General features: G+C 40.9%; 1 protein-coding gene across 3 annotated transcripts in view; it reads left to right on the forward strand.

Annotated features, from left to right (window-relative positions):
- The window catches only part of LOC121721290 (cation channel sperm-associated protein subunit beta-like), a 126,664-nt gene that overhangs the window by 12,741 nt on the left and 86,403 nt on the right, over window positions 1–27,520 (forward strand). For all 3 annotated transcript variants that reach the window (XM_042108095.1, XM_042108096.1, XM_042108097.1), the window contains exons 9-15: window positions 21,322–21,411; window positions 21,624–21,748; window positions 22,183–22,215; window positions 24,135–24,201; window positions 24,349–24,395; window positions 25,014–25,166; window positions 25,406–25,546. In XM_042108095.1, coding sequence (XP_041964029.1) covers window positions 21,322–21,411; window positions 21,624–21,748; window positions 22,183–22,215; window positions 24,135–24,201; window positions 24,349–24,395; window positions 25,014–25,166; window positions 25,406–25,546 — 656 coding nt within the window. The remainder of the gene's footprint in view (window positions 1–21,321; window positions 21,412–21,623; window positions 21,749–22,182; window positions 22,216–24,134; window positions 24,202–24,348; window positions 24,396–25,013; window positions 25,167–25,405; window positions 25,547–27,520) is intronic.

Raw genomic sequence — 27,520 nt, forward strand, 5'->3', positions numbered from 1 at the left:
ACACAGTTTGTTCACTACTTACTATTTACCTGAGCATTCAGTATTGTGCAATATAGCATACAGAAGGTGAGGGACATTTTGGGGGGAAAGAAGTGGTGCATTTTATCATTCAAACATGCAACTTTTCATGAAAATTCTATAATCCAAGATGGCCGCCACCATATGACGTCATAATATGCAAATTAGATATAAACATTTAATCTCTACATACACTTTGGGTCATCCTTAATATTTCTCTAATTTACAGAAAGTCTCTATCTCTTATCACTTTTAAGATATAGCCTTTTGAAATGAACATGTCAAAATTGATCGTTTCGGAAAAAAACCTCTGGCGCCTAAAGGGTTAAGGCTTGACTACACGGTGGTAACGAAAATCGAAATCGAAATTTGCTGTCTACATTATTGTCAGTGTTGGGTTAACGCAACTACGCAAATCAAAACAGTGGTGTGATAATTGAGCCAGTAGAGAAATAACTGTTCAGAATTAATCTGTAGCCTTGGGTAGGCTTCTGCGACGTTTAAGACAACTATGGCCCACGTTTTGGTTTCGTAAATTAATTTGCCCTACTTCTTGATTGCAATGTAGTCAATTGACTGCTTGACATGTCATTTTTATTTTTCTGTACAATAAACAAATACATCTGCTTTATGCCGCAGAATTACATTCATACTTGGAACTTACATTGTCCAATGCATCACTACACTACGTTAGTGTTTCCCAAAACCATAGTAGCAACGAACGTTCGCAACCACTATCGTAAAGTTGTGTAGTTACAACTACACCTCTCGACCTGTGGTAGAATGCTAGTAGAAGCATAGTTCCAGGGATCTTCATGTCAAAGACGTCACTGACGCCAGTTATTTGTTTGCAAATTAATAATTATAAATATATTTAGGTTTCTAATTGATATTTACACTTCTAACCACCATACATCCATATTTTAAAATGCCCAAGGCAGAAAATACATAAATTAAAAGTCAATTTGCAGCCATGTGCACGTAAGTAAGTCACACACCTGCAGATAATAATAAGGTGGTGCGCCCTTTTTGACGAGTCAGCTGAGAATAGATAGATAGATAGATACTTTATTGATCCCCAGGGGAAAAATATGTAGCCTTTGATTTTCATGGAAGGGGGGGGTCCTTATTAGTTTACGCAAACCAGGCCAAGAAGGCTGATTCTGATTTTGATAATATGATCTGCACAAAAGATAAACTTAGGTAAACAACAATGTCAATATTGTTGTCAAAATCTTAACCCAGATTCGAACTCTTGGACAGGGGACTGGTAACTGCTGTGCAACGGCGGCAGTCATCTGCCGGCCTTAACGCAATGCGCCACAGATGTATGTGCAGGTGCCCGTTCACGTGCTACTAAACGTCATTAACCACCTTAGTCCAGACTACTGAAGTTTGGAAACTATCATGGTCCAAACTTACAGTAGCCTACTATGTAAGTACGACAGTTTTGGGAAACAGTCGTAACTTACATGTTGGTTAGTTGAACGATGCATCCTGTTAGTAAAAAGCTAACCTCCGTAGTTGTATGGGAAACGCACCCCAGATCAGCTTGTAGGCCATTAGCAATTTGTTTATTTTATTTTATGAAGCCTACACAGTAGATCACATGCCACATTCTCACTTTCAATAGACAGATGCAATAGCCATTGGTCAAGTATTGAGTATAAAGCAATTAAGATAGTACCCTATACAAAAAGTACTTCATACTATCATAAAAAATCGTTAAAACGAATAGCATTTTGCAACTTGACAAAACACTGGATTAAATATCGTAGGCACAGGAGAAAAATTGTACATCCATTGGCCCTTGGGGAGATCACATGCCAGTTGCCTCTCCCTTCAGTGCTATGACTCGTTCGGCTGTGAGCTTGTTTCGCCAAAAAAACTATATTGCAGATATCAATGCGTCTTTGTTCATGGGTTTGGCCTCACAGCAGAGGCTTAGACAACTATGACCCACGTTTTGGTTTCGTAATTTGCCCTACTTATTGACTGCAATGTAGTCAATTGACTGCTTGACAGGTTATTTTTATTTTTCTGTACAATAAACATATACATCTGCTTTATGCCGCAGAAGCACTTGGCCAGCCTATAGAACGGGCACATTTTGGAGAGAATAGAGAATGTACGCACGCAAAAATCTGTAGGCTATTTGTGGCTGGTTACCAGGAAACAATGTTTAATGCATTAAATCAAGACGTCAAACATTTTCTAAACAATACAAACAGAAAGGATGCAGCAGGCAGCAAATGTAGAAGAGTCATTTCCAGTGGAAGAACAAAATGCTGAATGAAGCCCAAAGATATGAAGGCATATCTGGCAAGTTGTTATTTTTTGAAGATGTAAATGGTTGGGCTATAGGCCTAGTTTGCAAGAAGGAGACATAATTGCGTGAGCATGCCACACTATCCACAGCTGTGGTAGCGGGGGGTAGGAGGATCAGGGGCGCCGCTAGGGTTGTATTCCATAGTACGCACCATAGGTGCCCCACCCCCCCACCCCAAAAAAAAAAAAAAAAGATAGCCTACTCGACCTTATTTACAAGATTTGCGTTTTTGGTAAATATAGGCTAGCCTATTATGTAGGCCTCTCTTTATTGAGTCTAAGAAAAACCTTTACATAAATTAGAACAGAAAGCCCTCCTTAGTCACGTCAACCTACCCATGTCATCCCTTATCAAATAGCCTACCGCATGAAGCGTCTAACTTTTACAACACTGGCTGCAGGCTATGTGGGCTATAGGGGTGTTTCAAGCTTTTTAAAAGTTCTGGGATGAGGGAGATTTCTCCCCCAGGAATTTTTTTAAAATTGCTAAACACACTATTTAAACGCAGTTTGGGAAGGACGGGAATACCGTTACAGAGCAGGGGCTCAAATTAGGTGAACATACCTACTAACCTAACCCTAACCCTAACCCTAGCAGGGGCTCTGGCTCAAATTAGGTGAACATACCTTATGCGCATTAACTTCACTGCCCAACCCGCGAAAAAGGGAAAGAAAAACAACAAGTTTATTTCGCAATTTGCGATAGAGAAAAACACAGTTATGGTAATCTACTAACAATAACGATTTGCTCACAACACTCTAAATACATTGCACTGCTGTTTTGGTTTTCCCAAACTTTTAGATGACAAGCCTACGCAGTCAAGGATTTTTAACACCTGCACCAACCTTACTCGTCATGACGCGCCTTAGCCCCAAAAAGGTTGAGAACCTCTGCTCTACGCATTAACTGAATCCTTGTTCCAAACAGTGCTTTATTTTTTAAAAATAAGCTTACAGAGGAAAGCAAACAATTCAACATTTTAAACATGTGTAGACCGTGACCGTAGAGGACAATCTCTCACTGCTGTCAGTGTCAGCATCGCTGCTAAGAACAGTGCGTCTTTTAACGTTACGGTTAAACGCCTGAAAAATATGAAGCTGCTGCTGTTGTTTTCTTTTCATGACTGAATGATTTAGGCTATTATCCTATAATTGAATGGAACGTTGTGTTTTTCAGCGTCAGAATTGACCCATGCAAAGCCACGCCACACAGGCCAAGGCATGGTAATGCTACGTTTTCATATTTTATAGTCTATGATTTCTATGCACACCATATTCCGGTTTTATTCGGAATAATGCCAATATTCAGAGTGCACATGAGTCAATAAATATAGGCTAGTTGTCACACAAGTGTTTTTTTATTGTTGTAGGCTAATATTGAATGATTTCATAAATAAAGCTGTGAAGAAATTGTACGCACAGTGCATACAGGATTACGCCTGCCGGCGCCACTGAGGAGGATTACTGTTAGCGCAGGATTTATATGAAATTCTTCAACAGAAGGCCTGCCTCGAATGCAGGCTTGCCCAAAAAAAAGGGTGGTTTGCAAAGCCTACAGTAAGTAGGTCTTAGTGTGTGAGGAGTCCTCTAGACTTCTTTTAAGCTGTCTCCGAGGTGGAAAGTTGCGTTCGTTGGGGGCAGGGCCGGATTAACAATTCATAGACCCTTGGGAACAAATGTCAGATGGCCCCCCCCTGCCCCCCCAGCCAACGTGAATCGGGCGGTCAGTTAATAACTTAGGCCTATCGTGAAGATTTGTATTGCCATTTAAGGCACGAGCGCATCTGTGAGGCCAAGCCTCACCAAGTAGCCCGTTTGTTTATACAATTACCAATTACCAATTTAACAATACCATTTGTGTCACCTAATGCAGTTCAGTGAATTAGCAAGAGACCATCAGAAGCCAACAATCATAAAGCACAGTGCGCGCGCGCGCTCACTTCCCTGCGCATGAAGCTGTCTGCGTGTTGTAGGCTAGATTTGCGTGAGTTCTTTCTATCTGCTTTACTTTTTGTGAGTTGCAACCACCTAGGCTATGTTATAGACGTTCTATGAGGTACCAGTGTTGCTGTGTCACAAAACAATAAGCTTTGTCAGACTACTTTTAAAATGAGATTCAGGGCTATATACATTTCAAACATTCGGGGCTGAAGACCCGACAAAGCCTTGCGTTAATTCTTCAGGTGGGAAGTGTCAGGAATTTTCATACGAGAGACGCTTTCATTGGTGGTTAGTATATGGAGTAGGGAATTGACAGCAACATATCCAATCACATTATGAGAAATGCTGAATTTAACATAAACTGCGATGTTTGATTTTAAATTAATGTCAAATTAAAGTCGCGTGATGCCGCGGACCGCGAGGGAAGCTGGCCAAGTCGAAGCACTGCCCACTGTAATGGGCCATGTGCAGCACGGGCGGGGGGGTCTAGGGGTGGGCGTAAGTAAACCCTTGTGGAGTAAGGCTTCTGCAGGAGAAAAGAGGAAAATGGTAGTGGAGGAAATGCATAGACAGGAGGAGGCTGTAAGATGTACTAAGGCAGTGTTGCAGGCAAAACAAGGGCAGTGGGTGAACTGGGAAGGGGTGGAAAAAAGACAGATTATATGGAAAGATCTATGGGGCATGGAAGCTGGTAGGATCAGATTTATGTTTGGTGCTACATATGATGTGCTCCTATCTCCAAAGAATTTGAGTCAATGGTTTGGTGAGGATGATAAATGCATACTTTGCTCGTGTGTGGGCAGTCTCCACCATATCCTATCAGGGTGCAAGGTAAGTCTCACCCAGGGGCGATATACGTGGCGTCATAACCAGGTTTTAAAATATGTGGCAGCGGCAATAGAGGATAAAAGGAGAGATCAATTCATTAGATAGATAGATACTTTATTGATCCCCAGGGGAAATTCAAGAAATTCATTAGCAGCTAGTAAAGGGGTAAGGCAAATTAACTTTGTACATCAGGGGATAAACCTTGTTCCGCAAAGGCCAGGTGTAAAACCGGCCAGTTGAAAAATGGGGCGTGCTGGGAAATGAAGGTTGATCTTGGCCAGCAGATGGCGGTACCTCCACATATAGTGAGTACTAAACTACGACCCGACGTAATTCTATGGTCGGATTCAGAGAGGATAGTTTACTTCATTGAACTCACTGTTCCTTGGAAAGACAGAGTGGAAGAGGCCAATGAGATGAAGAGCGAAATTCACTGAAATAGCAGAGGAGGCGGCCAAGCGAGGTTGGAGTGCACGATTAAGGCCTATTGAAATCGGTGCACGTGGGTTTGTGGCCAGATCTGCTATTGGCTTGCTGTCTGAATTGGGCATTTGTGGTCGAAGTCTAAGGCAGGTGGTTAGTAACATGTCTTTAGCAGCAGAACGGGCAAGCGAATGGTTGTGGGTAAAGAGAAGTTACCCTTCCTGGGGCGCAAGCTAAGGTAAGCTAACTGGCTCATTTGTTTTGTGTTTGTGATGGTTCAGTCCGCATCAATGGGACGGACCAACCTAGCCAACTTAGACCATGCCTAGGTTGGTTAAGGGTATTTGGATGTTTGTTGTGGTAATATGGTGGCAGCATGGGGCATAAGCTAACTGGCTAATTAGGGGTCTGAGCAGCGTAGCTGCAGGACCCCTATCAGAGTCCTGCACGGGTTCGGGTACCCGATGGGTGACCCGCACATTTTGATGAAACGGGTGAAAAATATTCTACTGTGTCGGATGCGGGTCGGGTCGGGTCGGACACGGGGGTGACACGGGTCTAAGTCGGAATTGGCCTTTCATAAACATCACGTGCATACGTAACAATATTTTCTACATAGTAACACATCCTAAATAATATGCCTGCAATTCAAGTTGATAAAAGCATTTGAAATGCACGTTTCGTATGTGCCTTCCCAAAACAGGCTCCTATACTTTCACTTTTAAAAATCACATGCGCGGGATCTGCCTGCAGTCTTTCAGAACAAAGTGGCTGCACATTGATTAAAAACGCCTAAAGATGACTCTTTTGACATGTTATGGTGGAGAGAGCATGCTCGCTTAATTCCCAATATTGCCTAGATTGTGAGATTGACATCCCTGCAAGCGAGCGAGATTTCTCCTATAGTGTCACACATCTTATGCATATTTCCATAAAGTTTCACAGGCTAATGCATAATCCGGTGTAGGTTATGACCGAATCATTCTTTCATTTAATGTAGGCTAGCCTACTACTGCTGTTAATAAGTTGTGTGTGCAAGGCCGTGTTTGAATTCTAAATTAGGCATTTGCGTGGCGATAGCCTTGTAGACGCATCTGCTTGAAAAGTGGTCAAATGTTATCACTCGGGTGTTGAAAAGTAGCGCAGGCTACCACAATACATCATGTAGGATATGCCTGTCAACTTCAGCTGAAGTTGGATCTGCAATGTTAATGGTTGTGTTATTAGTTGCTTAAACGTGTCTGTTAAACTCGGGTACGGGTCGGGTGTCAGTTTTATTTAATGCGGGTCGGGTCGGGTACGGATTTTAACTAGCTCTGGTGTCGGAAAACGGGTCGGATGCGGTTTTAAACATGACGGGTACGGGTGGGTGCGGATTTAAAAAATTGGACCCGTGCAGGACTCTGACCCCTATTGTTTCTGTACCGTTCATTTTTGGCCAAAAGTCATACTGCACCCTAAACCGTAACTCCAAAACTCTTCAAATTTTTAGGTATGGTTACCAGTACCCCCCTCTACCCATAACCCAAAATTTGGGGTACTGCACCCAAAGGTAGCGCTATTGGAAAAAAAGTTAATTATGCTAATTTCTCCTTACCAGATTGACCTAGACTCAAAATTCTTTCATAATATTAATCTCTAAACTTAGATGCATCTTTTTGGCCCTGGTCTTATGGTTTAAAAATGTTTACTTTTGACACAATTTCATGGAAAAGCCAAACATTATAAAAAGTTTCACACTCTTCAAAAATAATCAAATCTTCACCAAAATTCTCACAGACAATGTTTAGACCAAGCCTCACAAAAGTTATCGCTCAGAATTTTGATATTTTGTTCCATTTCAGAGATATAGGTCAATAAAGTTAGACCACTTAGGCCATTTTTCCTAGATCTATATTCCTATAAACATCAGTCCTAGAAACTTCACATTTTCAAGTATTGTTACCAGTACCCCCCACTACCCATAACCCAAAATTTGGGTACTGCACCCAAAGGTGGCGCTCTTGTCAAAAATGCTTATTTCTCCTTACCAGATTGACCTAGACTCAAAATTCTTTCATCATATTAATCTCTACATTCAGATGCATCTTTTTCACCCTGGTCTAAAAATGTTTACTTTTGCCACAATTTTAGAGAAAAGCCAAACATCATAAAAAGTTTCACAGGCTTCAAAAATTATCAAATCTTCACCAAAATTCTCACAGACAATGTTTAGACAAAGCCTCACAAAAATGTATCAAAAGAATTTGGATATGTTGTTCCATTTCAGAGATATAGACCAATAAAGTTCGACCACTCAGCCCATTTCTCCTATATCACCTATATGAGTAGATTTTTTTCCTTGGAGAACATCCATACAACCATCATTATGTGGATACCATTAACAGTGCACATTTTCAGATCTGTACTCTTTTTTTATAAAGCCCTTAATTCTATTGTCAAATGTATGCTAGGAATTTTCTTGATGTTGTGTGTTTGCCAACACACATTTTCACCATGTGAATGTGACTGCCAAATATGTAGGATTGTCAGTGGCTCAGTGGGATCATGCCTTGTACTGGTGTTTCTTAGGTTGAGTGTTCGAATCCCTGTTAGAGCTTTAGGATTTGTCATTTAAGATTCACACCATTGAACAGCACCTGAATCAGCCAATCAACATTCACTCATCAGTTGCCAAGAATCAGAATGCCGGGACTATCTATTACATTTAGGGGAACTTCTTTGTTTACTATTTTTCCTTCATCATTACGTCTATCATATTTATATTTCATCTCTACAAATGTCTAATTGCCCCAAATTTTCAAAAAGTTTTCAGGTGTACTCTTTTAGGGAAGCCCTTCATTTTATTGTCAAATGTATGCTTGGAGTTTTTCTTGTTGTGTGTTTACCAATACACATTATTACTATGTAGTGTTGCACGGTGTATCGATACTAAAAAGGTATCACGATGCCTTCACGCAAAAAACGATACGATTTCCGACGTTTTTAGAATCGATACTTTATTAAAATTAACGTTCTGTGTCTGCGTGAACTGCTGCTCTCACTGCTCCTTGCACGCATCTAGGCAAGTGGGCGTGTCAAGCAGGCAGCTCTGAATGAGTGAGTGAGTGCACAGCCAACGTCAACATACAGTAGTTCTTTGCCGACCGACCGTCCTCGGCCTTGTGGATAAAACAAAAGGTGAAGTGAAATCTGCAACTATTTCGGCTACATCGCGAATAGTGAAATCAAGCCATCAGGTACACAGAAAGCCCGTTTGTGAAATATGTTTCAAAGTCATTTAAAAGCAGTAGGCTACGCATGGAACTTGGCTAAACACCTCGCAGACATACCCCAACATTTTTGTTCAAAGAACGACAGGTTAACGAATATGCTATAGAAAACATGACTACATGGTTAGTGGCAAGTTTTTCTCTTCCGTTTTAGTCTAGCCTAAGTGAAACGAGTATGGTTCTCTGGGATAAAGCGAACCTTCCTTCATCAATGAATTTTGACGAGACATAACGAGCTGTAATCATTTTGACGAGACATAACGAGCTGTAATCATAGGGTGCTAACGTGATGAAAGCGCAATGTTCACGCCAGAATAACATTACCATAACAGGTAAACAATCTATTTCATGTTCGATCAGTACTACTGGTAATATTTGTCATGGCATGTAGACTGCAATTTGTTCAATAAGTATTGCCCAGATGTAGGATAGGATACCCGAAATGCGCTAATTAAAGCCCACAGCATATAATACCACCAAAGCGTGTTGAGTCCTAATAATAATAGCGGCTTATTGTTACGTGGTAGCAAATCATGTTATCAAAGAAATAGACGTAGGCTAATGTAGGAATGCCTATCTGACGAAGACCTGAGTGGTTGGAACGTCGTACTTGTACACTGGGCGCAAAGAAGACTATCCTCACATTTTTCTCTTTGCAACTGTCAAAGAAATCCCACGAACACGGGAAGGCCTAGGGAAGCCTATACTGTACATTAGATGGCCTAAAGATTAGGCCCCTCTGCATAGCATTCAGTGATTAGCATGCAGTAATTTCAACACTGACCTTGATCTAGCCTAGTTTGGCTATTTAAAGCTACTTTATTGGCAAAACACAACACAATGTAAATTAACTATAACAAAAAATTAAGGACTTAATCACACAAAGTAGGCCTACTATTTTACTGACTATAAAAATAATAATTATTTTTTAAGTTTAGAACCCAGAATTGACCTGCACACTACAAAAGTGCACCGAATTCAGCACAAATGACTCAATACACTTGGAGGAGGTATGAGTCCTTTCTTTTCCAGATATCTTAGGATTTCGCCGTAGTATCGTTTCAGTATCGAGCATTGTGATATTTATGGCAGGTATCGTATCGAAGTCATAATTTTGGTATCGTGACAACACTATTACTATGTGAATGTGACTGGCCAACATGTAGGGTTGACAGTGGCTCAGTGGGATAATGCCTTGTACTGGTGATCCTTAGGTTGAGAGTTCAAATCCCACTTGAAGCATTAGTGTTAGAATACTGTTGGGTTGTGGATGTTAGCATACTACAATAGAATGCTGTACGGTTGTGGAGGTTAGCACACTATAACATTACAGCTACTTGTCAATATGGACGTGTAGTGCAAGGCAAGTATAACTGTATAATTATAGGCTGTTTATCTTATTGACTCCGACACAGCTGTAGCCTATAATTATTTGTTATTCTTATAATATTTGTCATTTCTTATACATATTTAGTCGGCTCTTCCACTTGACAGAACAACTCTATATCGGTTAAGGATGTCACACATGAAACAATGCTGCAGAAACACGAAAATACGACTGAGTTTAGTAGGCTATAATTTTCAGTTTGTGTTTATCTATTGCACGATGGGTAATGATTTAAAGGAATCGTGTTGCAGTCTTGTAAATAGTGACCCTGCAAGATCCCTAGTCATTGCAAAATCAGTCTGTGACTTAAAACTCTACTACTTATCTTTAGATGTGAGAGGGTCTGAGACTGTAGTCTTTCAAAAATCTTTTCCAAATCTTTGAAAATCTTCCCAAAGTCTGTCAGTGTAAGGAGGGCTTGAGGTGAAAGTGCTGTGGAGAAATTGCAGGATTGTTTGGGTCTGCCACCTAACCACACCCAGTTTACCTGCTGGGAAACCCTGTAGCTCCGGAGCAGGGGCTCAGACCAGGATAAATTGTTTGCTTGCCCTCAGTTCACTCTTTTGTTCATCTCAACCCAGCACTCCAGTGTGTCCTGCTCTGTGTGCGTCTTTGAGTTAACGTAAGTCATCACTTTAATGACCCTCACTATGACTTTTGTGATGTTTATCAGTTTGTAGAGTAGCTCTGCCATCATGTGTAAAGTTAAAGTCTTTGTTTGTTGGTTTGGTGTGTTGGAGTCCCATGTGAGAGATGATTAGGTGATGTTGGTTGACTTGGGATGTCAAGTATTGTTTAGTTGTACCTTATATAGCCATATGATTTCAGTTTATTGTTCAAATGCCAATTGGTTTGTTTGTGAGTTGGGATCTGTACTGATTTACCCCATTTCACCGATTACTCCATTTTCTGTTTGTTTCCTCTTTGATGCAGCACACATACAAGTAAAGAACAAAAGAACAGATGAATTGAAACTCAAATAAAGTTCACTTGTGTTGCACCGAAACCTGCCCTCTCCGTGTCATCACTCCATACCATTGAGCCTTCTTACCGAGGCTCTGCCTGCTCGCCACACACTCACTCTACCTCGACCCACATCGCCCCCTACAGTTCCTTCAGTTGGGTTGTGGAGGTTAGCATACTAGAATAGAATACTGTTAAGAATACTGTTGTGGAGGTTGGCACACTATAACGTTACAGCTACTTGTCAGGACTTGTCGTGCAAGGCAAGTATAACAGCATAATTATAGGCTGTTCATCTTATTGACTCCCAACACAGAACCCACCCCCCTTCACCTACCACCACAAATACAATTCAATTCTCTGGGAAACACTGCCTTCCATTATCAGACCCTTCATCTTATCCATGACAAATGCATAGTCCTGTAGAATAGAGTATTGTTAGAATACTATTGAGTTGTGGAGGTTAGCACACTAGAATAGGGTGTTGTTAGAATACTATTAGGTTGTGGAGGTTAGCACCAGGGTGCGATTTGTATAATTTAGCAGATTCCCTTTAATGCTACTTCATATAAGTAAAGCGCTGCAACGTGAGAACAGTCTAGTAGGCTAGCCTACATAATAATCTGACATCAGAAACGCACCGTCACCGTCAGCACTCATGCTGCTGTGCTGACACAGTGGCTGCGTGATAACTTAATTTGGCCTTGATCGTGCAGGACATTTCAGAATGTCGAGTGTGTAATCCATCATAAATGGCTAGTTTCAATGGAAAAGTTAACTGGACAAATGAAAGAATACGAGAAGGATTCAGTGAAGCATATAGACATATTTTAGAACCTTCAAAATTAGAAAACTGATGCAACTGAGATGGAGGACAACTGCACGTAGAGTAGAACGTATAGGCCTATTGTCCGAAGGAACTTACATTAAATGAGGAGATATTTGCTGAATGTCACAAAAATTGTTACAGAAATTGCTTGGCATCGCTTATTCAATGGCTCTCTATCGAAACACCTGTAGTTTGCGGAGGACGAATGAGAAAGCACTCGTTTGATAAATCAGCCAGTAGCCTAGGCTAAGCCTAGTAGACAAATAACTTTCAGAAATAATCTGTACTGCAAAAACGAATGTTGGTGGGTATTTAAACTATCTAGCGGGTGTTTTAACAGCTGCAAGAAATAGAAGCTTCATGGTCTTTATGTTCTGGTTCGTAAATTATTTTCATAAAACTTCAAGTTGCCCTATAACTTTACTCTCCAAACTCTTCACTCCACTGTAGCCAATTAACTGACAGTATGATGGTAGGCTATTTATTTTCTGTAGGCTACAATAAACACATTTATTTTTTCAACTTTTGCAATATTACGCACTTGGCTACTGAACGCAAATCAGCAGGAGAGAGAATGCACGTAGCCTACGCAACTAACACTGTTAGCCAATTCACTAACTTAAGACTTCAGTGCCATCATATACAACGTTTTTTTGCACAACAAATACAGAAAGGATGGAGGCATCAAAAGTAGAGGAGTAATTTCAGATGGGGCAAGAACAAGGTGAATTTGTATGCTTGTCAACGTAGTCCTACCCTGCATTAGAGGAGCTGATCATCATACCAAACACACTCGCTGTTTAAAGTCATACACCACGGTAAAGTAAAATGTTACAAAGGTGGCAAAATTAATATAGGCTATTATTAGCCATGACATTACTAGGCTATGAATCGTTCGCTATGAAACTTATTCAAAATCATCCCCCCCCTCTGGTTTTTACACAAATCGCACCCTGGTTAGCACACTATAACGTTACAGCACAGGGTAATCCTAATTTTATGCATCAAATTTATTCCAATCCGACTCTGGTTTTATCCAGATCAAAACCAAGAATAGATTATGTGATCTAATCCAATTTCAGGATCCTTGTTTCCCTTTGAACAAGCCATTTTCAAGATTTGATCCAATCCGATAGCCGAAATCCGGTAACTGAAATCCCATAACCGAAATCTGATCACGTTTCTTTTGAACAATTGGGCCCAAACAATCAAAGCATATGTAAAACTAAAAAGCTATGCTACCTCATGTTCGTTTTGCTCAGACCCCGTAAATCACCGCTTGCGGTTATATTTTGTTTTGTGTTTGTGATGGGCTGTGCCTGGGTTGATGGCGGTTGGCTAGCGTTTGTTATGGTTATGGTTCAGTCTGCATCAACGGGACGGGCCAACATAGACCATGCCAAGTTTGGTTAAGGGTATTTGTTTATTGTGGTAATGTGGTGGCAACATGGGGCGTAAGCTAACTGGCTAATTTGTTTTGTGTTTGTGATGGGGGCCTAAGCTAACTGGCTAATTGGGGGCCAAGCAGCGAAGCTGCGAAGGCACCCATTGTGTTTCTAGCTTTTCTTATTATTATTATACCTTCTTCCGCCATGGAAGTCAATGGCAGCCCATAGAACCGTCTGGTGAAAAGTTGTGAAATTTGGCACACTGATTAGGGACAGTCCCATGATTAATGTCACCAAGTTTCATGATGGCACCTCAAGCGCTCTAGCGCCACCAACAGGCCAAAGTTGGACGTGCGTTCACGCATGTAACTTTTGACCTGTTGATCCGATTTTGAAAAACGAGGTATCGTTGGAATCCTTGGACCAAGCCGAGTTCAACGCACCCTATGACGTCATTTTCCGCCATGATGGATTTTCCGCCATTTTGGATTTCATCAAAATCACTTAAAACGTATCAGAGGTCACACATTTTGTCCGATCGACACCAAACTTCATAGATATCATCTACAGACCATGCCTCATTAATGCATTGCTTTTCGTCTTCGGAACTAAAACCGTTCGCGCGTAACCGCCAATCGAAATTTGCGGCGAAGCCGCCAACCAGGAAGTGAGCTCATATCTCAGCAACCTATTCATCTATCATAACCAAACTTATTCCATGGACTCAGGACCCAATCAGGGGGACGCTCAAGAAATTTGGTGACCTTTGACCTCTAGGGGGCGCTGTAATTAAGAAACATGCCTTTTGGCCTGTAGCTGCAGTTGTGCTTAGAATTGAAACCCACTAGTGGTGTCTGGTACTACTGTTGAAGGTCCTTAGGCCGACCCAAGCCAACTTGTGATGTCATCGTAATTGATTCGGCCGCCATATTGGATTAAATCAAAAACACAAAAAAGTTTTGGCAGGTCACAAATTTCATCTGTTCCTCACCAAAATTGGCAGAGACCATCTTCAGACCATGCCTGATGAGTGCATTGCTTTCTGGAACAATTGACAGAAGCTTTGGCCTGTACCAGCCAATCAAAATTTGCGGCGAAGCCGCCAAACAGGAAGTGATTTCATATCTCAGCAACGCTTTCATGTATCAAAACCAAACTTAGTACATGTACCTCAGACCACATCGGGAGGACGCTCAAGAAATTTGGTGACATTTGACCTCTAGGGGGCTCCGTAATTGACAAAAATGCATTTTGGCCAGTAGTTGCTGATGCGCATTATTTTGCAATGGAAGTCAATGGCAGCCCATAGAACCGTCTGGTAAAAAGTTATACAATTTTGCACACTAATTGGGGACAGTCCAATAATTCATTTCACCAAGTTTCATGCCGGCACCTCAAGCGCTCTAGCGCCACCAACAGGCCAAAGTTGGACTTGTGTTCACGGACGTAACTTTTGACCTGTTGACCCGAATGGCAAAATGAGGTATCATTGGAATCCTTGGGCCAAGCCGAGTTCAACACACCCTATGACGTCAATTTTTGACCTCTGTGTTTAAATCACAGCAAGTGTGATCATATCTCAGTCAATCTTCTATTTTTGATGTGAAACTGATGACAACATGTTCCATCCAGTTCATTCTAATGCATGCGTACGTGCAAGGGCGGGGCTGGGCAGGACGGGGTGGGACGGGCAGGGGTGATTAGGTGGGGGGGGGGCTGGCTGGCAGAGGCGGTGGCAATACTCAGCCCTGTTTCAGCCCTACAAAATCAGCTATGTTTTGATGTGACACTTGTTGAAAGTGTTGATCGCGGGTGTCTGCTGAGTTCGTTCTTGTCGCCGTGGCTACTCCGGCCTATTCTGCTTGGCCCCCTCATTGCTGCTTGCAGCTATATTTTGTTTTGTGTTTGTGATGGGCTGTGCCTAGGCTGATGGTGGGTTGGCCAGGGTTTTTATGGTTATGGTTCAGCCCACATCAACGGGACGGACCAACCTAGCCAACCTTGACCATGCCTGGGCTGGTTAAGAGTATTTTTGGTATTGGATATTTCATTGTGGTAATATGGTGGCAGCATGAAGGGGAGTGTCTCCAGGACGCTGGTTTCACTGTTAAGCCTTTATGAGGTGTCGTGGGCCTAACTTAACGATACATCGGTGAATGAGGGTGCCCACTTGATAACCCCAATGACATGCCGCATACTATATACTGCTGTTGGATGGGCCATTTGTCTTGTGTTTGTGACCATTTGTTGAGCTTCTGAATGTGTTTTTACCTTGGCACAAGGGATTTTAACATCTAATCCTGTGTATTAATGTAATGGGAGTTTTATCTGCACAAAACTGGTTTTGGTGGGAGAAAGTTGTTATGTATTTGTGTGTTATATGATTGCTTGTTAGATTTATTATTTAGTAATAACTGTGAACTTGAATACTGTTCTAAGTTGCTGCTGGTGCACAATTGTTTATTTTTTAATACTAATAGTAGTAAGCCTAATAATAATAATAATAATAGTGCTGTCAGTTAAACGCGTTATTAACGTCGTTAACGTAAACCTATTTTAACGGCGTCAATTTTTTTATCGCAAGATTAACGTTCTTTTTGGTGTAACAAACTTTGTAGTTTTTTCACATGCTGTTGCAACAACTAGTAACGTTAGAACAACTACAACACCACACCAGATCTCGCTAGACCAGAAACTAAACAATATGCACTGACGAATGGAATGGAACGTTGTATGTGCTGCACGTACATGCCCCCTTTTAGGGGAAAGTTGACTGATTTAATGGAAACCTATGCTGCATCAAAGTGGGGAGCGAAAAGGGCTTAAAGTATACTTTTAGTATAATACTTACACTAAATCTTGAAACAAATGTGAATAAAAGGCACAAAATAAGGTTGGTGTAAGAGTTATCTGTGTGTTTATGGGATTAATGTGACCATGTTCCTATGTTTTGCTCTTTCCAGTTTACTAACAGGAGTGAGTGTCACGAATGTATCGATAGGCACAGTCAAACTGCCCGTGGCTGACTATAATTAAGTTCAGCAAGCTTAACTTTACATGTCATAACATCAACTAAACATAAGTCACACATTCATTCTATCACTTGTAATATGAACGTAGCCTATTTCCCACAACTATGTGAAATAATTGGCTATGTTACAGTTGGCTATTCTACAGTTAGCTAGCTAGCAAGCTAACCGTTTTGCATGGTAAGTGTAGCAACATGTAGCAACACAATACATGGGGCATTGCAAATGAATTAGGTTGGTAATGTACATAGTTTCAACATGAGTAAGTTACATAAACATAATTCTTCATAACTGCCGTGTTAGTAAAACGATTGTTCTGTGAATTAATAACTAGATGTAACGTCAACGTGTGATTACTTTCCCATTGGAATCAATGATATAATGTTAACATATTTTCCGCTAAAATGGGGCATGATGCAGATTAAACGTATCTTTATGATGATGCGCCGTTAACAGGCTACATAAATGTTGCACACACATGGTTGGGCTTACGAGGCGGCCAAAGAGTAGTAGCCTAGGCTGACGCATTAGTTGTGTGCCGTCAAAGATTTTTTCACCGTCACATTGTTCTGTTATCAACATTCCTCTTTGGCTGCTACTATTTGCGATGCACTCTGGTTTCGACATTCATTTACATTAGATTCCATTCTTTTCAATACAACTCCGCACACCAGCATCGCACTTTGCTGCCATGTAAATCACGATTCAGTTATATTTGGTTGACGCTGCTCCATAAAAACCATTGTTCATCCAGTGTTTGCCTGTTAAAAACTTCGGCGTTGATGTGTGTGTGCAAGAGCCATTTGCAAACAAATGTGTCGAGCAATGAGTGCTTCCGTTTAGACCTGTGTGTTAATGCCCTTTATAATGTGTGTAGACCTACATTTTGTGCATGCACTTCTGCGGTAGCATTTATTTCAGTTTATATCAGCTATATTTCTGAAGAATATATTGTGTTGCCTCAGGTCTGCTGCACATCTTTTGAAATTTGATTTGAAATAATCAAATAGACCTACCGTCTTAAAGTTCAGTTAATAAAGTAACTTGCTTTGCTTTCATTTGAATCCCAATCAAGATACACAATAATTGATTTATTGTTAATATGGACTCCTGGAAAGTTCAGAAATGGAAAATAATAGAATTTTAATCATATGATAAAATATGTGATTAATCGTGATTAACTATAGGAATTCAGCGATTAATCGTGATTAAAAAATGCAATCGTTTGACAGCACTAAATAATAATAATAGTAATAATACATTACATTGGTAGAATATGTCTTGTCTCCACCGTGGGATAGTGAGAAACGTAATTTCAATCTCTTTGAATGTCTTGGCATGTGAAGAAATTGACAATAAAGCAGACTTTGACTTTTATATCTAAGCGTTATTTTGTTTGATTTTGTCCTAGGAAAGTGATGTTTAGTTAGGAAAAGAATGTTTCAATCAGGCCTAATGCCTTTAGTTTTTTCCACATAATGGTTTATTAATTTAACTATGGTATCGGATCGGTATCGGGTATCGACCGATACACAAAGCCCAGGCATCTGTATCGGTATCGAGACTGAAAAGAAAAGTCGGATCGGTGCATCCCTACTTCAGATTGTTATGTAGCATAGTCATATTCTACATCATTTGAGAGTTTGGACTCTTGGCAATCAATACATAACAATCACAATTGCCCCCCCACCCCCCTCTCCGCTTTTAGTGCTTCCCTACCTTCTAGCTGCAGTGTATATCCTTAGCAATATGGTAGATATAGCATATTGGGTCTTTAAATATTCACAAGAATCCATAGAAATTGAATTCATGTCATTTGATCCAATATTAGTTATGCAGATGTATAGTCCACCAATTTAATTAAAAATAGAAATTATAAAGATTTATAATTGTTTGTAATTATTCCATATTTAGTGTAGTCATTCCATATCAGAACCCCTGAAGTATAATCCAAATACAAGCATGAAACTTCAATGTGTTACCTTTCATTTGACACCAAGATTATGCTTCTACACAAAGGGGTTCATATGCAGTAAACATTTGATTGTCAGTATGCATTTTGGATAACCAAAAGTCCTATGGGGAGTTTCCATAGGGCATTTTACCAAACACATGAGCATACCTTGGCAAATAATGGTCTAAAGCAGGGGTCGGCAAGTAACTTTGGCTGCGGGCAATTATTTTTCATGGCCAATAGACAGCGGGCCCCAGACGAGAGAAGGCAATAGTAGGCCTAGCCTATTAATATGTAACGCAGCTCCGGTCTATTAGTCCACACGCATTTACACAGAGAATGAATAACTTGTGAAAAAAAAATAAACCATGGATGGGCCCGTTGATGGCCTACTTGAGTAGTTAAATGGTCTTGATTAACTCTGTTTTATCTCCCCTTTCAATACTGGTAATAGTAAATGCCCTATAGGCTACAATAATTAACAGTTTAACACGGAGCCTGTCAGCCTGACTTATAACTTAACCTAATTACTTTGGATAAAGTATCTTTTATTCTTAAATACTTGGTTGACCAACCCTCTGACACTGACAATGTTACAATGTTTATTGTTTGCCTACAAGAAATATCAGCGTGCAGAGTGAGGAGCGAACTACAGGAGTTAACTGGGAGAAAATGTCTTGGGTCAAAAAGTCTAAAGAGGGAAGTTTTACCGCGAATGTAGCTTAAGAGGAATGGAAAGAAAACTTGGCGTTCATCTTTCATCGGCTTCACAAATGCAAAGCCTGTGTATCTGATGTGCCGTTGGTGTTGGATATGCAACGATGTTGTTTTTTGAACAGAATATCAGACTGCACTAGCCTACCAGACGGAGCGGCACCTTCAAGGTGGCCTTTCCCCTCCAGACAGCGCCACAAAAGCGCAACATTGAAGCGCTGGCAGAGGGCTACGCAATGTTTTATTTTGTAAAATAAAAAATGTTTTTTTAAAAATCGGACTACCAGAATAATCTGGCGGGTCAAAGAATATTGCTGGCGGGTCAGCTTTGGCCACCGGCCGGCTGTTGCCGACCCATGGTCTAAAGTAAGTAGTTTTAATTCTATATTGATCTACTTTTGCACACAGCTTCACAAGACCTGATGCTAGGGCTCAGTTGTGTTTCTAAGTCATCTCAAGTGACCTAGAGGGCTGAAATGTGGTCAGTTCAGAGATGCTTGTTATCTGGCAGAATGAGAAAATAATATTCTAGCCTCTGTAACTCTGTCAGTACATCACACAGTTTTTCTGATTGTTGTCCAAGAAACTACAGTGTCTAAGCTTTCCAAAGAGGTCAGTCATTTGATTATAGGCCAAAGTATGTAGGAGCAATGATCTAAGTAGATGATGTACAATGTCGGGCAAAATACTGAAAATGGGGCGTATGGATAATTAAAAAGACTTGAATTTGACTTGAAGAAACCTGTAGGAACCCTGTAATTTAGATACATTTATTGTGTGGGTGCTTGTGTTTCTTTGGGAATCCGCCATCTTGGTTTGTATAGAAATTAATATTAAGTGACACATATACGTAAGAGGTCGGAAATACGGGACAGTCGGTGACATTCCGATAAATTTCTGACAGAATCTGTGATTTCACATCATGTTTTCTATAACTACATATTGAGGAGTAAAAAATATCGATCAACTTTTTTTCATGTCAGAGAATGTAATGTAGCCTAATTTTGAAACGTAGCAACCATGGATTTATTCAGCTTTGGTATGCTATTGATTGCCAATATAATGCTTACCTAACAAGCACATTGGTACTAGAAAACAAACTTACTTACAGGTTATATTCTAACAGGTTTTTAAATGAAATTGTCAAATTAAAATAACTGACATCAAAAGCAAATTAGAATATTGCAAGCAGTTCAGAGTAATTAAGTTTCCCCTGGGGATCAATACAGTATCTAGCTATCTCTATTTAACGCAGCTAGCTAAAGTATAGCTACATGACGATGCACTATGCCATAATGTTGATGCTGATGAGAAAGCATATTACTGTCAAATAACTTGATTTTAGGACTACAAATTAAGATAAACCATAACTAGAACCGACATATATAACATATATTACCTCAGTTTATCCAGCTGTGTGGTTTCCAGTCAAGGTAAACTCCAACAAAGTGCAGGTGGCATCCGGCTGTCCACGTCAAATGTACCAACTGAAGTAACACTATTTTTTCATGACTCAGCTATAAAATATACAAATATCCAAAACATTTCGCGTCATAAACCTCTTAACCAATCATATAAAAATTGAAGCTTATGTTGTCAGCATTACGGGGAAGATTTCAGAAATAAAATCAGCCATTGGACAGCTGAGATATTAGACGATTGGTCATCGTTAAAATGTTAACGGAATTAGAACGGCCGGGCACGTAAGGTTTAAGCATAAAAGTTAACCTGCTATGGACCAGGTGCGTTCAAATTTGCATAGGCAAACGTTTGCGAACATTTGCAAACAGTTTTCCATTAGCCTTGAATTTCCGGCAAAGGTTTGTGAACAATCACAAACAGTCTGAGGAGGTAGTTCTCCGCGAACATACAGTGAAACTGGATGGGAGTTTGGCGAAGGCAACAATGCAATTACCGTTACAATGGAATGTTAACACCAAATCGTTCAAATTTAACTGATCAAAGAAAACAGGTTCACCACAAACATTCGCCACTGTTTTCCAAATTTGAATGCACCTCTGGCTAGTTCTGTGGTATACATTCCCATAGTTACTAAGCTGGGATTCACGTAAACCACATTAATGGAACGGATCTCTCACTAAAAATTAGCAAGATTTATCGAAATAAGCCGGGTTTAGCCTTTAGCGAGATTGATGGAATACCCCCCCAGGACCTTAAATCAGAAGTGGTTGTAAAATGCCCATATTGTTTTTGTTTGATATGTTTGCTTTGTTGTTAACTTTGCAGGAGTCATTCTTAGTGTTACCAATTCAGCATTCACATCCAGCGGCAGATGGTTCAACGTTACCAAAACTTTGTGTGATTTGATCAATGATTGTAAGTCTTAATGTGTTTTATGTTCACATGGTCAGTTTTCAGTGATAGCCAGTGTTGAATAGATGTATTAATTCATACACATAAGCAACTCTAAGGTTCTCATAGTTGTATTAATGTTCATTGTAATGTGCAAGTCTTACTGTTGATTCAGCTTGGTCAATACAATTTAACATAATTTTCTTGTTTATGTGTTTGACTTTGTTTTTAATAAGTGTCGGGATGCGTGGGCATATCCCTTGTGGACTTGAAGCTGACCAACTGTTACTTGTTCCTGCTGACCAATAGGGGACTCTTCATCAGCCAAGACCTGCTGTCTTCAGCTACAGAGCCTCTAAAAGTACATCTCCAAGACTACATAGGCAAACCACACTTGTATAAATCAGATAACTCACTTGTGGTCATGAGTAGGCCTTTGGATGATTCAGACAGTCAGACAAAGATAACCCTGATGAAGGCATAAGCCGAAACATTGGTTGAAATCAAATTGTGCTTCTTCGTAGCACACTCAAGAAGTCTTGAGTGTGCTACGCCACCCTTTTTCTAATTTTTGTTTGTTTTGTTTTTTTGTTTTATTTTAGTTGGTAAGCACCTCATATAGGTGTGTGTTTACTTCGAGTATGATTCAGACAGTCACCAGTTGTTAGTGGAGTCAGATTACTCAAGCAGATTGAATATTCATGTCATTGTAAGTCTGGCTTATGCTGGCTTCTGGCTCCACCGTTCAATTAAGGGATTGGTCACTGCTATCTGTTCTCTTTCTCATTTTTGCAGTTCTCATTGCTGGTCCTCCCAGTTCTGGCACAGGTGATGGATTTCTTAGATGCATTCATTTCTATTTTATTTCTCTTCAGAACTTCCTAAGCAGTGTAATGAACGATTAAGTCAAAACTGTAGCGTTGTCTCTGTATTTGTTAACGTATTGTGTTCACATGTAACTTTGTAATGGGATTAACAATATTATAGAATAAACAATCCCAATAGGCCCGTTTCCATCACAGGTATTCGGCCCACTACCCAGGTAAAGGGGACAGGTAAAGGGGACAGGTAAAGGAATGCCTCGCTATTCACCCTTTCAGTCATTGTGTTTGCATTACTTACCCATATAAAGCCTTTTTTACTGCACGAGCGCAACGCTAACGGTGCTTACACAGTTGCATGCAGTGCAGTGCTGCAGACGCATCTCCTTCACTTTACATGGGCTTACACTGTACGTCATCCGTTGCCGAACTGAATTGTGGGCCTGTTGGTCACGTCACCCCCGCCGAAAAGTTCAACGTGTGCTGCACCGACGGAGAGCAACGGAAGGCACCAGCCAATCAAATTACGGTTATAGGACTACTTCAAGGCATTTACATAGTAGGCTACACACCCTCGACCGTCGGGAACACCCACTGGTGTGGTGATGGAACGCAACTGTGTGTAAGCATCGTAATTATAGATGAATTAAAATGGCATAGCAGCTGCAGCAAATCTCCGATACACATTTGCTAAATCCTTTATCATTTTGCTTATGTGCAGTTACAGTAATCTAAACATTTTTACTACCTAAATTACTCTATCCACAATGGAGGTGAAAAATACCTGTGCTGGTTTTAAACATCAGCATATTTGCAACAGCTAAGCCTATTTTACACAAATACCTTCAAATGGAGTGAACTGAAGTCAATAGACACCTAAGTGTACATTCAGACTTGGCTTCTTTTTCTGACGAGAAGTTGTGCCGACCGCTTCTTAAGTTTAAGAAATCTACCATTGTTTTTATTCCATGAAGCAGCTGGAAGCGTCTTTTTGTGATGTGATTTTGTGAAGTATCCGCTTGTGATTGGTCAGCTGTCAAACAATGGCCTGACGTAAGATGCTTTGCTCAACTTTAAATCAGTTCTGAGCTGCAGAAAAGGTCGGCCGTGATCGATCGCCTTTTATAAGATGCCGAGGACTTTTGAAAACTCTGTCTACTCTACAAGTCCCACAGACTCAGGACAGGGAGGTAATAAAGATAGTCTTTATTTCAAAATGAAAACCAGAAGTGGGTCAGCAACAAACAGAAACTTCACTGGAAACAGTAGGCCAATGAGGGTCCAGAACATAGAAGATCAATAAACTTCAGTAAAAGTCCCAAAACACAGAAGATTGACTTAACTAGATCCTACTCCGGAGGTGACTCGAGGGGTCTGACCAGGAGGACGCTGGAACAGGCGAGGGGAATCCAGTAAGCGCACTCCTTGTGTGATCCAGGCTGGTGGATGGCAGTTTGGTATCATCTCTGACGAGGCCAGACAAAGACTGAGGGGAGACTGGGGTTTAAGTAGGGAGTGAGGCTGATTGGGAACAGGTGCAGGTCATTATTAAACTGGGGAGTGTGAACGAGTGAGGGGAGCTTCAGGAGAGTGAGAAGTGGGTGTGGCTGGAACAGAACCTGGTGTGACTGTGACGATAAGATTATAATGTAAAAAAGATGCATGTAGCAGCGAAAGATACGCATTACGGATTTGATTCAGCCCCGTAGAAGTTCCTGACGCATTACGGGGTGTTTCGTCGGATGGAAACGCAAACAAACTGCCACGGCCCCGTAAAACTAAGTTCCGGTCCTGTAATGGAAACAGGCCTGTTGTATTGTAACTTCAGATTGAAAATATGCAATTCTTGGTGGATGTGGGGGTGAATGACAGTGTGTGTGTGTGCCCCTCTCATTAATATGAGAATCTCTGTTGTTGTCTATCCAGATGGACTACGCCTCAACAACCCTTTGGTTCTCACCCCAGTGTGTCACCAACCGCTTATACTTTGCTGGTATCACATTTTAACATATGACAGAATGTAATAAACATATCTTAAAACTGATAAGTTGAACTAATGTAACACATACAGTATTGACAGAAATGAGATTATGTGAGACACATCAAGACATTCAGATGACTGACTGTGGTGTGTTTATAGATGACTTCGTAAGCCTGGTCTCAAATAAGGGAGAGGGGGGCCAGCTGGTAGGTTTTTATGCCTCTAATAAGAGTGACTGTTCTGTAAATATCTTCTTAGGGTGCAATGTTTATATGGAGATAATCTAACTATGTGAATTCAACTGTGACTTGTTTTGTTTTTTTTATTATAAAGAAAAAAAAGAAACAATTGATCACTATGTCAAAGGGACACCAGGCAAGCCTGATGCTTTTTCTCTATGAAACTCCCCCTCGCTCAGTCTGAAGCTCTTTTCCTTTTCTTTGCATCTTCCGTCAAGGGTTTTTGCTGCTTCTTCGCCGGCTCTGCCATTATACACACGTTTGCAACAATCACTAGCATTTCGTTAGCCTGCCTCTCTGCTGTGGATGCAGGATGTAAACTGATCCTGCTTCGGTCGGCGGGTACGATACACTGAACTTGCAAGCGGGATATTCTTCCTACAGGCAGTAGGGGCGGGCGAGAGAGTCTTTATTCGCCCTGTAATGAGTAATTCAATCATATACCGACTTACGAAGATGAGTAATTAACACAAAAACGTTGCCTGGTGTCCCTTTGACAAATATGTTGTGAACCAATAAATCAATGTCATCACGTATGAGCTTAGTGGTAAATTCTGAAAGACCCTGTTCCATCTGTGTCTTCAGCAATCGAGGTGTGTATATAGTGGCTACCCCTTCACTCAGTGGTATGTCTGCAAGGCCTCTGCTGTGGAACGGTGCAAGAAAATCACCCATCGCTACCTGTCCTTTCTGCATGACCCATATCAGCATACTGGACTGCTGCTGTCACATTCAGAGGTACAGACACGCATTCCTATTCCTCAAGGATAAACGGCACCAATATTTCTGTGATGGGATTTCTCACATAACGTGGTTTATGAATGACAATGGATTTTCAAAATGCTCAAGCCACATTATAACTTAAGCATATTGTTTATAGGAATTCCATGGGGTTACAGATCCCTCACGCTGTGTTCTTCATTGCATTTGTGATGATTCCCATTACTTAATGGCTTGTCTTGTGGCTCTGTGTTTAGGAGGAGGGGGCCATGTTGTCTGTATTTAATCTTCAGAAGGATGGCCTGAAGGACCTGACCAAGTTCTCTCCTGCCAAGATGCTATTTAAACCAAAGGGGATCTTCCTTAAAGACAACCATGTCATCCTCTATGGCTCTGAGGTACAAAGAATGTGCATGTGACCACACACATGTGGAAATAGATACAAGTATTAAGGTTTTGCACCTACTAAGAATGTTATGTGACCGTTTGTTTACAACTAGAGTGGTAGGCAAGAATGGTAGGCAAGGCACTGCAGAGAGTGTAGGCAAGCCTACAACAGTCGGGTTGCATAGGCTACACAGTTACAAATAGCTTCAAAATTGAAATTTTAATATCAAATATTGACCGGGATGCCGACCACTTGTGTAGGCCCTAACAGTTGGTTTTACAATAAGAAGCAAAAAGGCGACGAACGACCGTTTAGCCTACCTATCCTCGAGATTGTGGAGGATGATCGTTAGCAGCTGTGAAGTCTTTTATTCTCAAGATTAGGGATGGGCATCGTTAAGAAATTATCGATATCAATGCCATTGTCGAGTCTGCTTGTCGATGCGATTCCTTATCGATTCCCATATCGATTCCTGTACCATTTGCTGAACACTTATAGATAGATAGATAGATAGATGGATACTTTATTGATCCCCAGGGGAAATTCAAGGTCTCAGCAGCATACATACAAGACAAACACATTCTTTAACAGCAGAAGAGTAATTAAAGTATATAATATAAAAACACAACTAAGCAGTAAGGACAGTAGAAGATAAAGAATATGCTAAATATACTAAAATACAAATTATACTAACACTTAATACAATATATAAAAATATACTAAAATACAAATAACAAAATTACAAATTATACTAACACTTAATCTAAACCAATTCTAAAAACAGTATCCACATAGTGGTGATTAATAAATCAGAGGCGCTTGCAATTACTGAGGCAGGGACTGAGCCTGTGATTCTCTGTGCATAGTAAGGTATGGTAAGGTGCTCTAAGGTGCTCTGTGTGAATGAGTGTCATGGTGGTAGTGCAATGGTGATAGTGGTCATGGTGATAGTGCAAATGAGTAAGTCAACAGTGCAACAATGCAGAAATAAAGTAAAGTAAAGTCTATATATCTATATATTTAACTATTTAAGAAAATGTGTGGCCACAGTTCGGCTGTGGCATGGAGGGGGGGGGGTTATGCGTATGTGCTAATGTGCTAATATAGCACGCAAACAGTGAGGCATAAAGACAGTGGTACAAGTGGCTAGTGGACAGACAGTACCAAACATGGAGGGGATGAAGAGGCAGACAGACTATGCAGAGAAGTCTATCTCTCCTCTTCCCTTAAGTGAGGCATTGAACAGTTCAATGGCCCTGGGGACAAATGACTTTCTCAGTCTGTCAGTTGTGCAAGGCAGTGAGCGAAGTCTCCAGCTGATCAGGCTCTTCTGTTGAACAATAGTGCTGTGGAGTGGGTGACACTCATTGTCCAAGATGTTGATCAGTTTGTTCAGGGTCCTTTTGTCAGATAGTGAAGTGATACACTCCAGTTCAGCTCCCACTACAGAGCCAGCTTTCCTTACCAGCCTGTCAATTCGCCCCACATCCTTCTTCCTTGTGCTTCCACCCCAGCATACTACTGCATAGAAGAGGACGCTGGCAACAACAGACTGGTAGAACATCCTGAGGAGCTTACTGCACACATTGAAGGACCGCAGCCTCCTCAGGAAGTACAGCCTGCTCTGCCCTTTCTTGTAGAGTGCATCAGTGTTGGCTGACCAGTCCAGTTTATTGTCCAGGTGGAGACCCAGATACTTGTAGGTGCTAACCACCTCCACATTGACCCCATCAATGTGAACTGGTAGCAGAGTGGGCTTAGACCTGCGGAAATCCACCACCATCTCCTTGGTCTTTGAAGTGTTAAGTTGAAGATGATTGAGTTTGCACCAATGCACAAAGTCCTCCACCAGGCTCCTGTACTCCTCCTCCTGCCCGTTCCTGATACACCCCACAATTGCAGTATCATCAGAAAACTTCTGCATGTGGCATGACTCGGTGTTGTAGCAGAAGTCAGATGTGTACAGGGTGAACAGGACTGGAGA

This window comes from Alosa sapidissima, chromosome 10 (assembly GCF_018492685.1).
Source record: "Alosa sapidissima isolate fAloSap1 chromosome 10, fAloSap1.pri, whole genome shotgun sequence".
Classification (NCBI taxonomy): Eukaryota; Metazoa; Chordata; class Actinopteri; order Clupeiformes; family Clupeidae; genus Alosa; species Alosa sapidissima.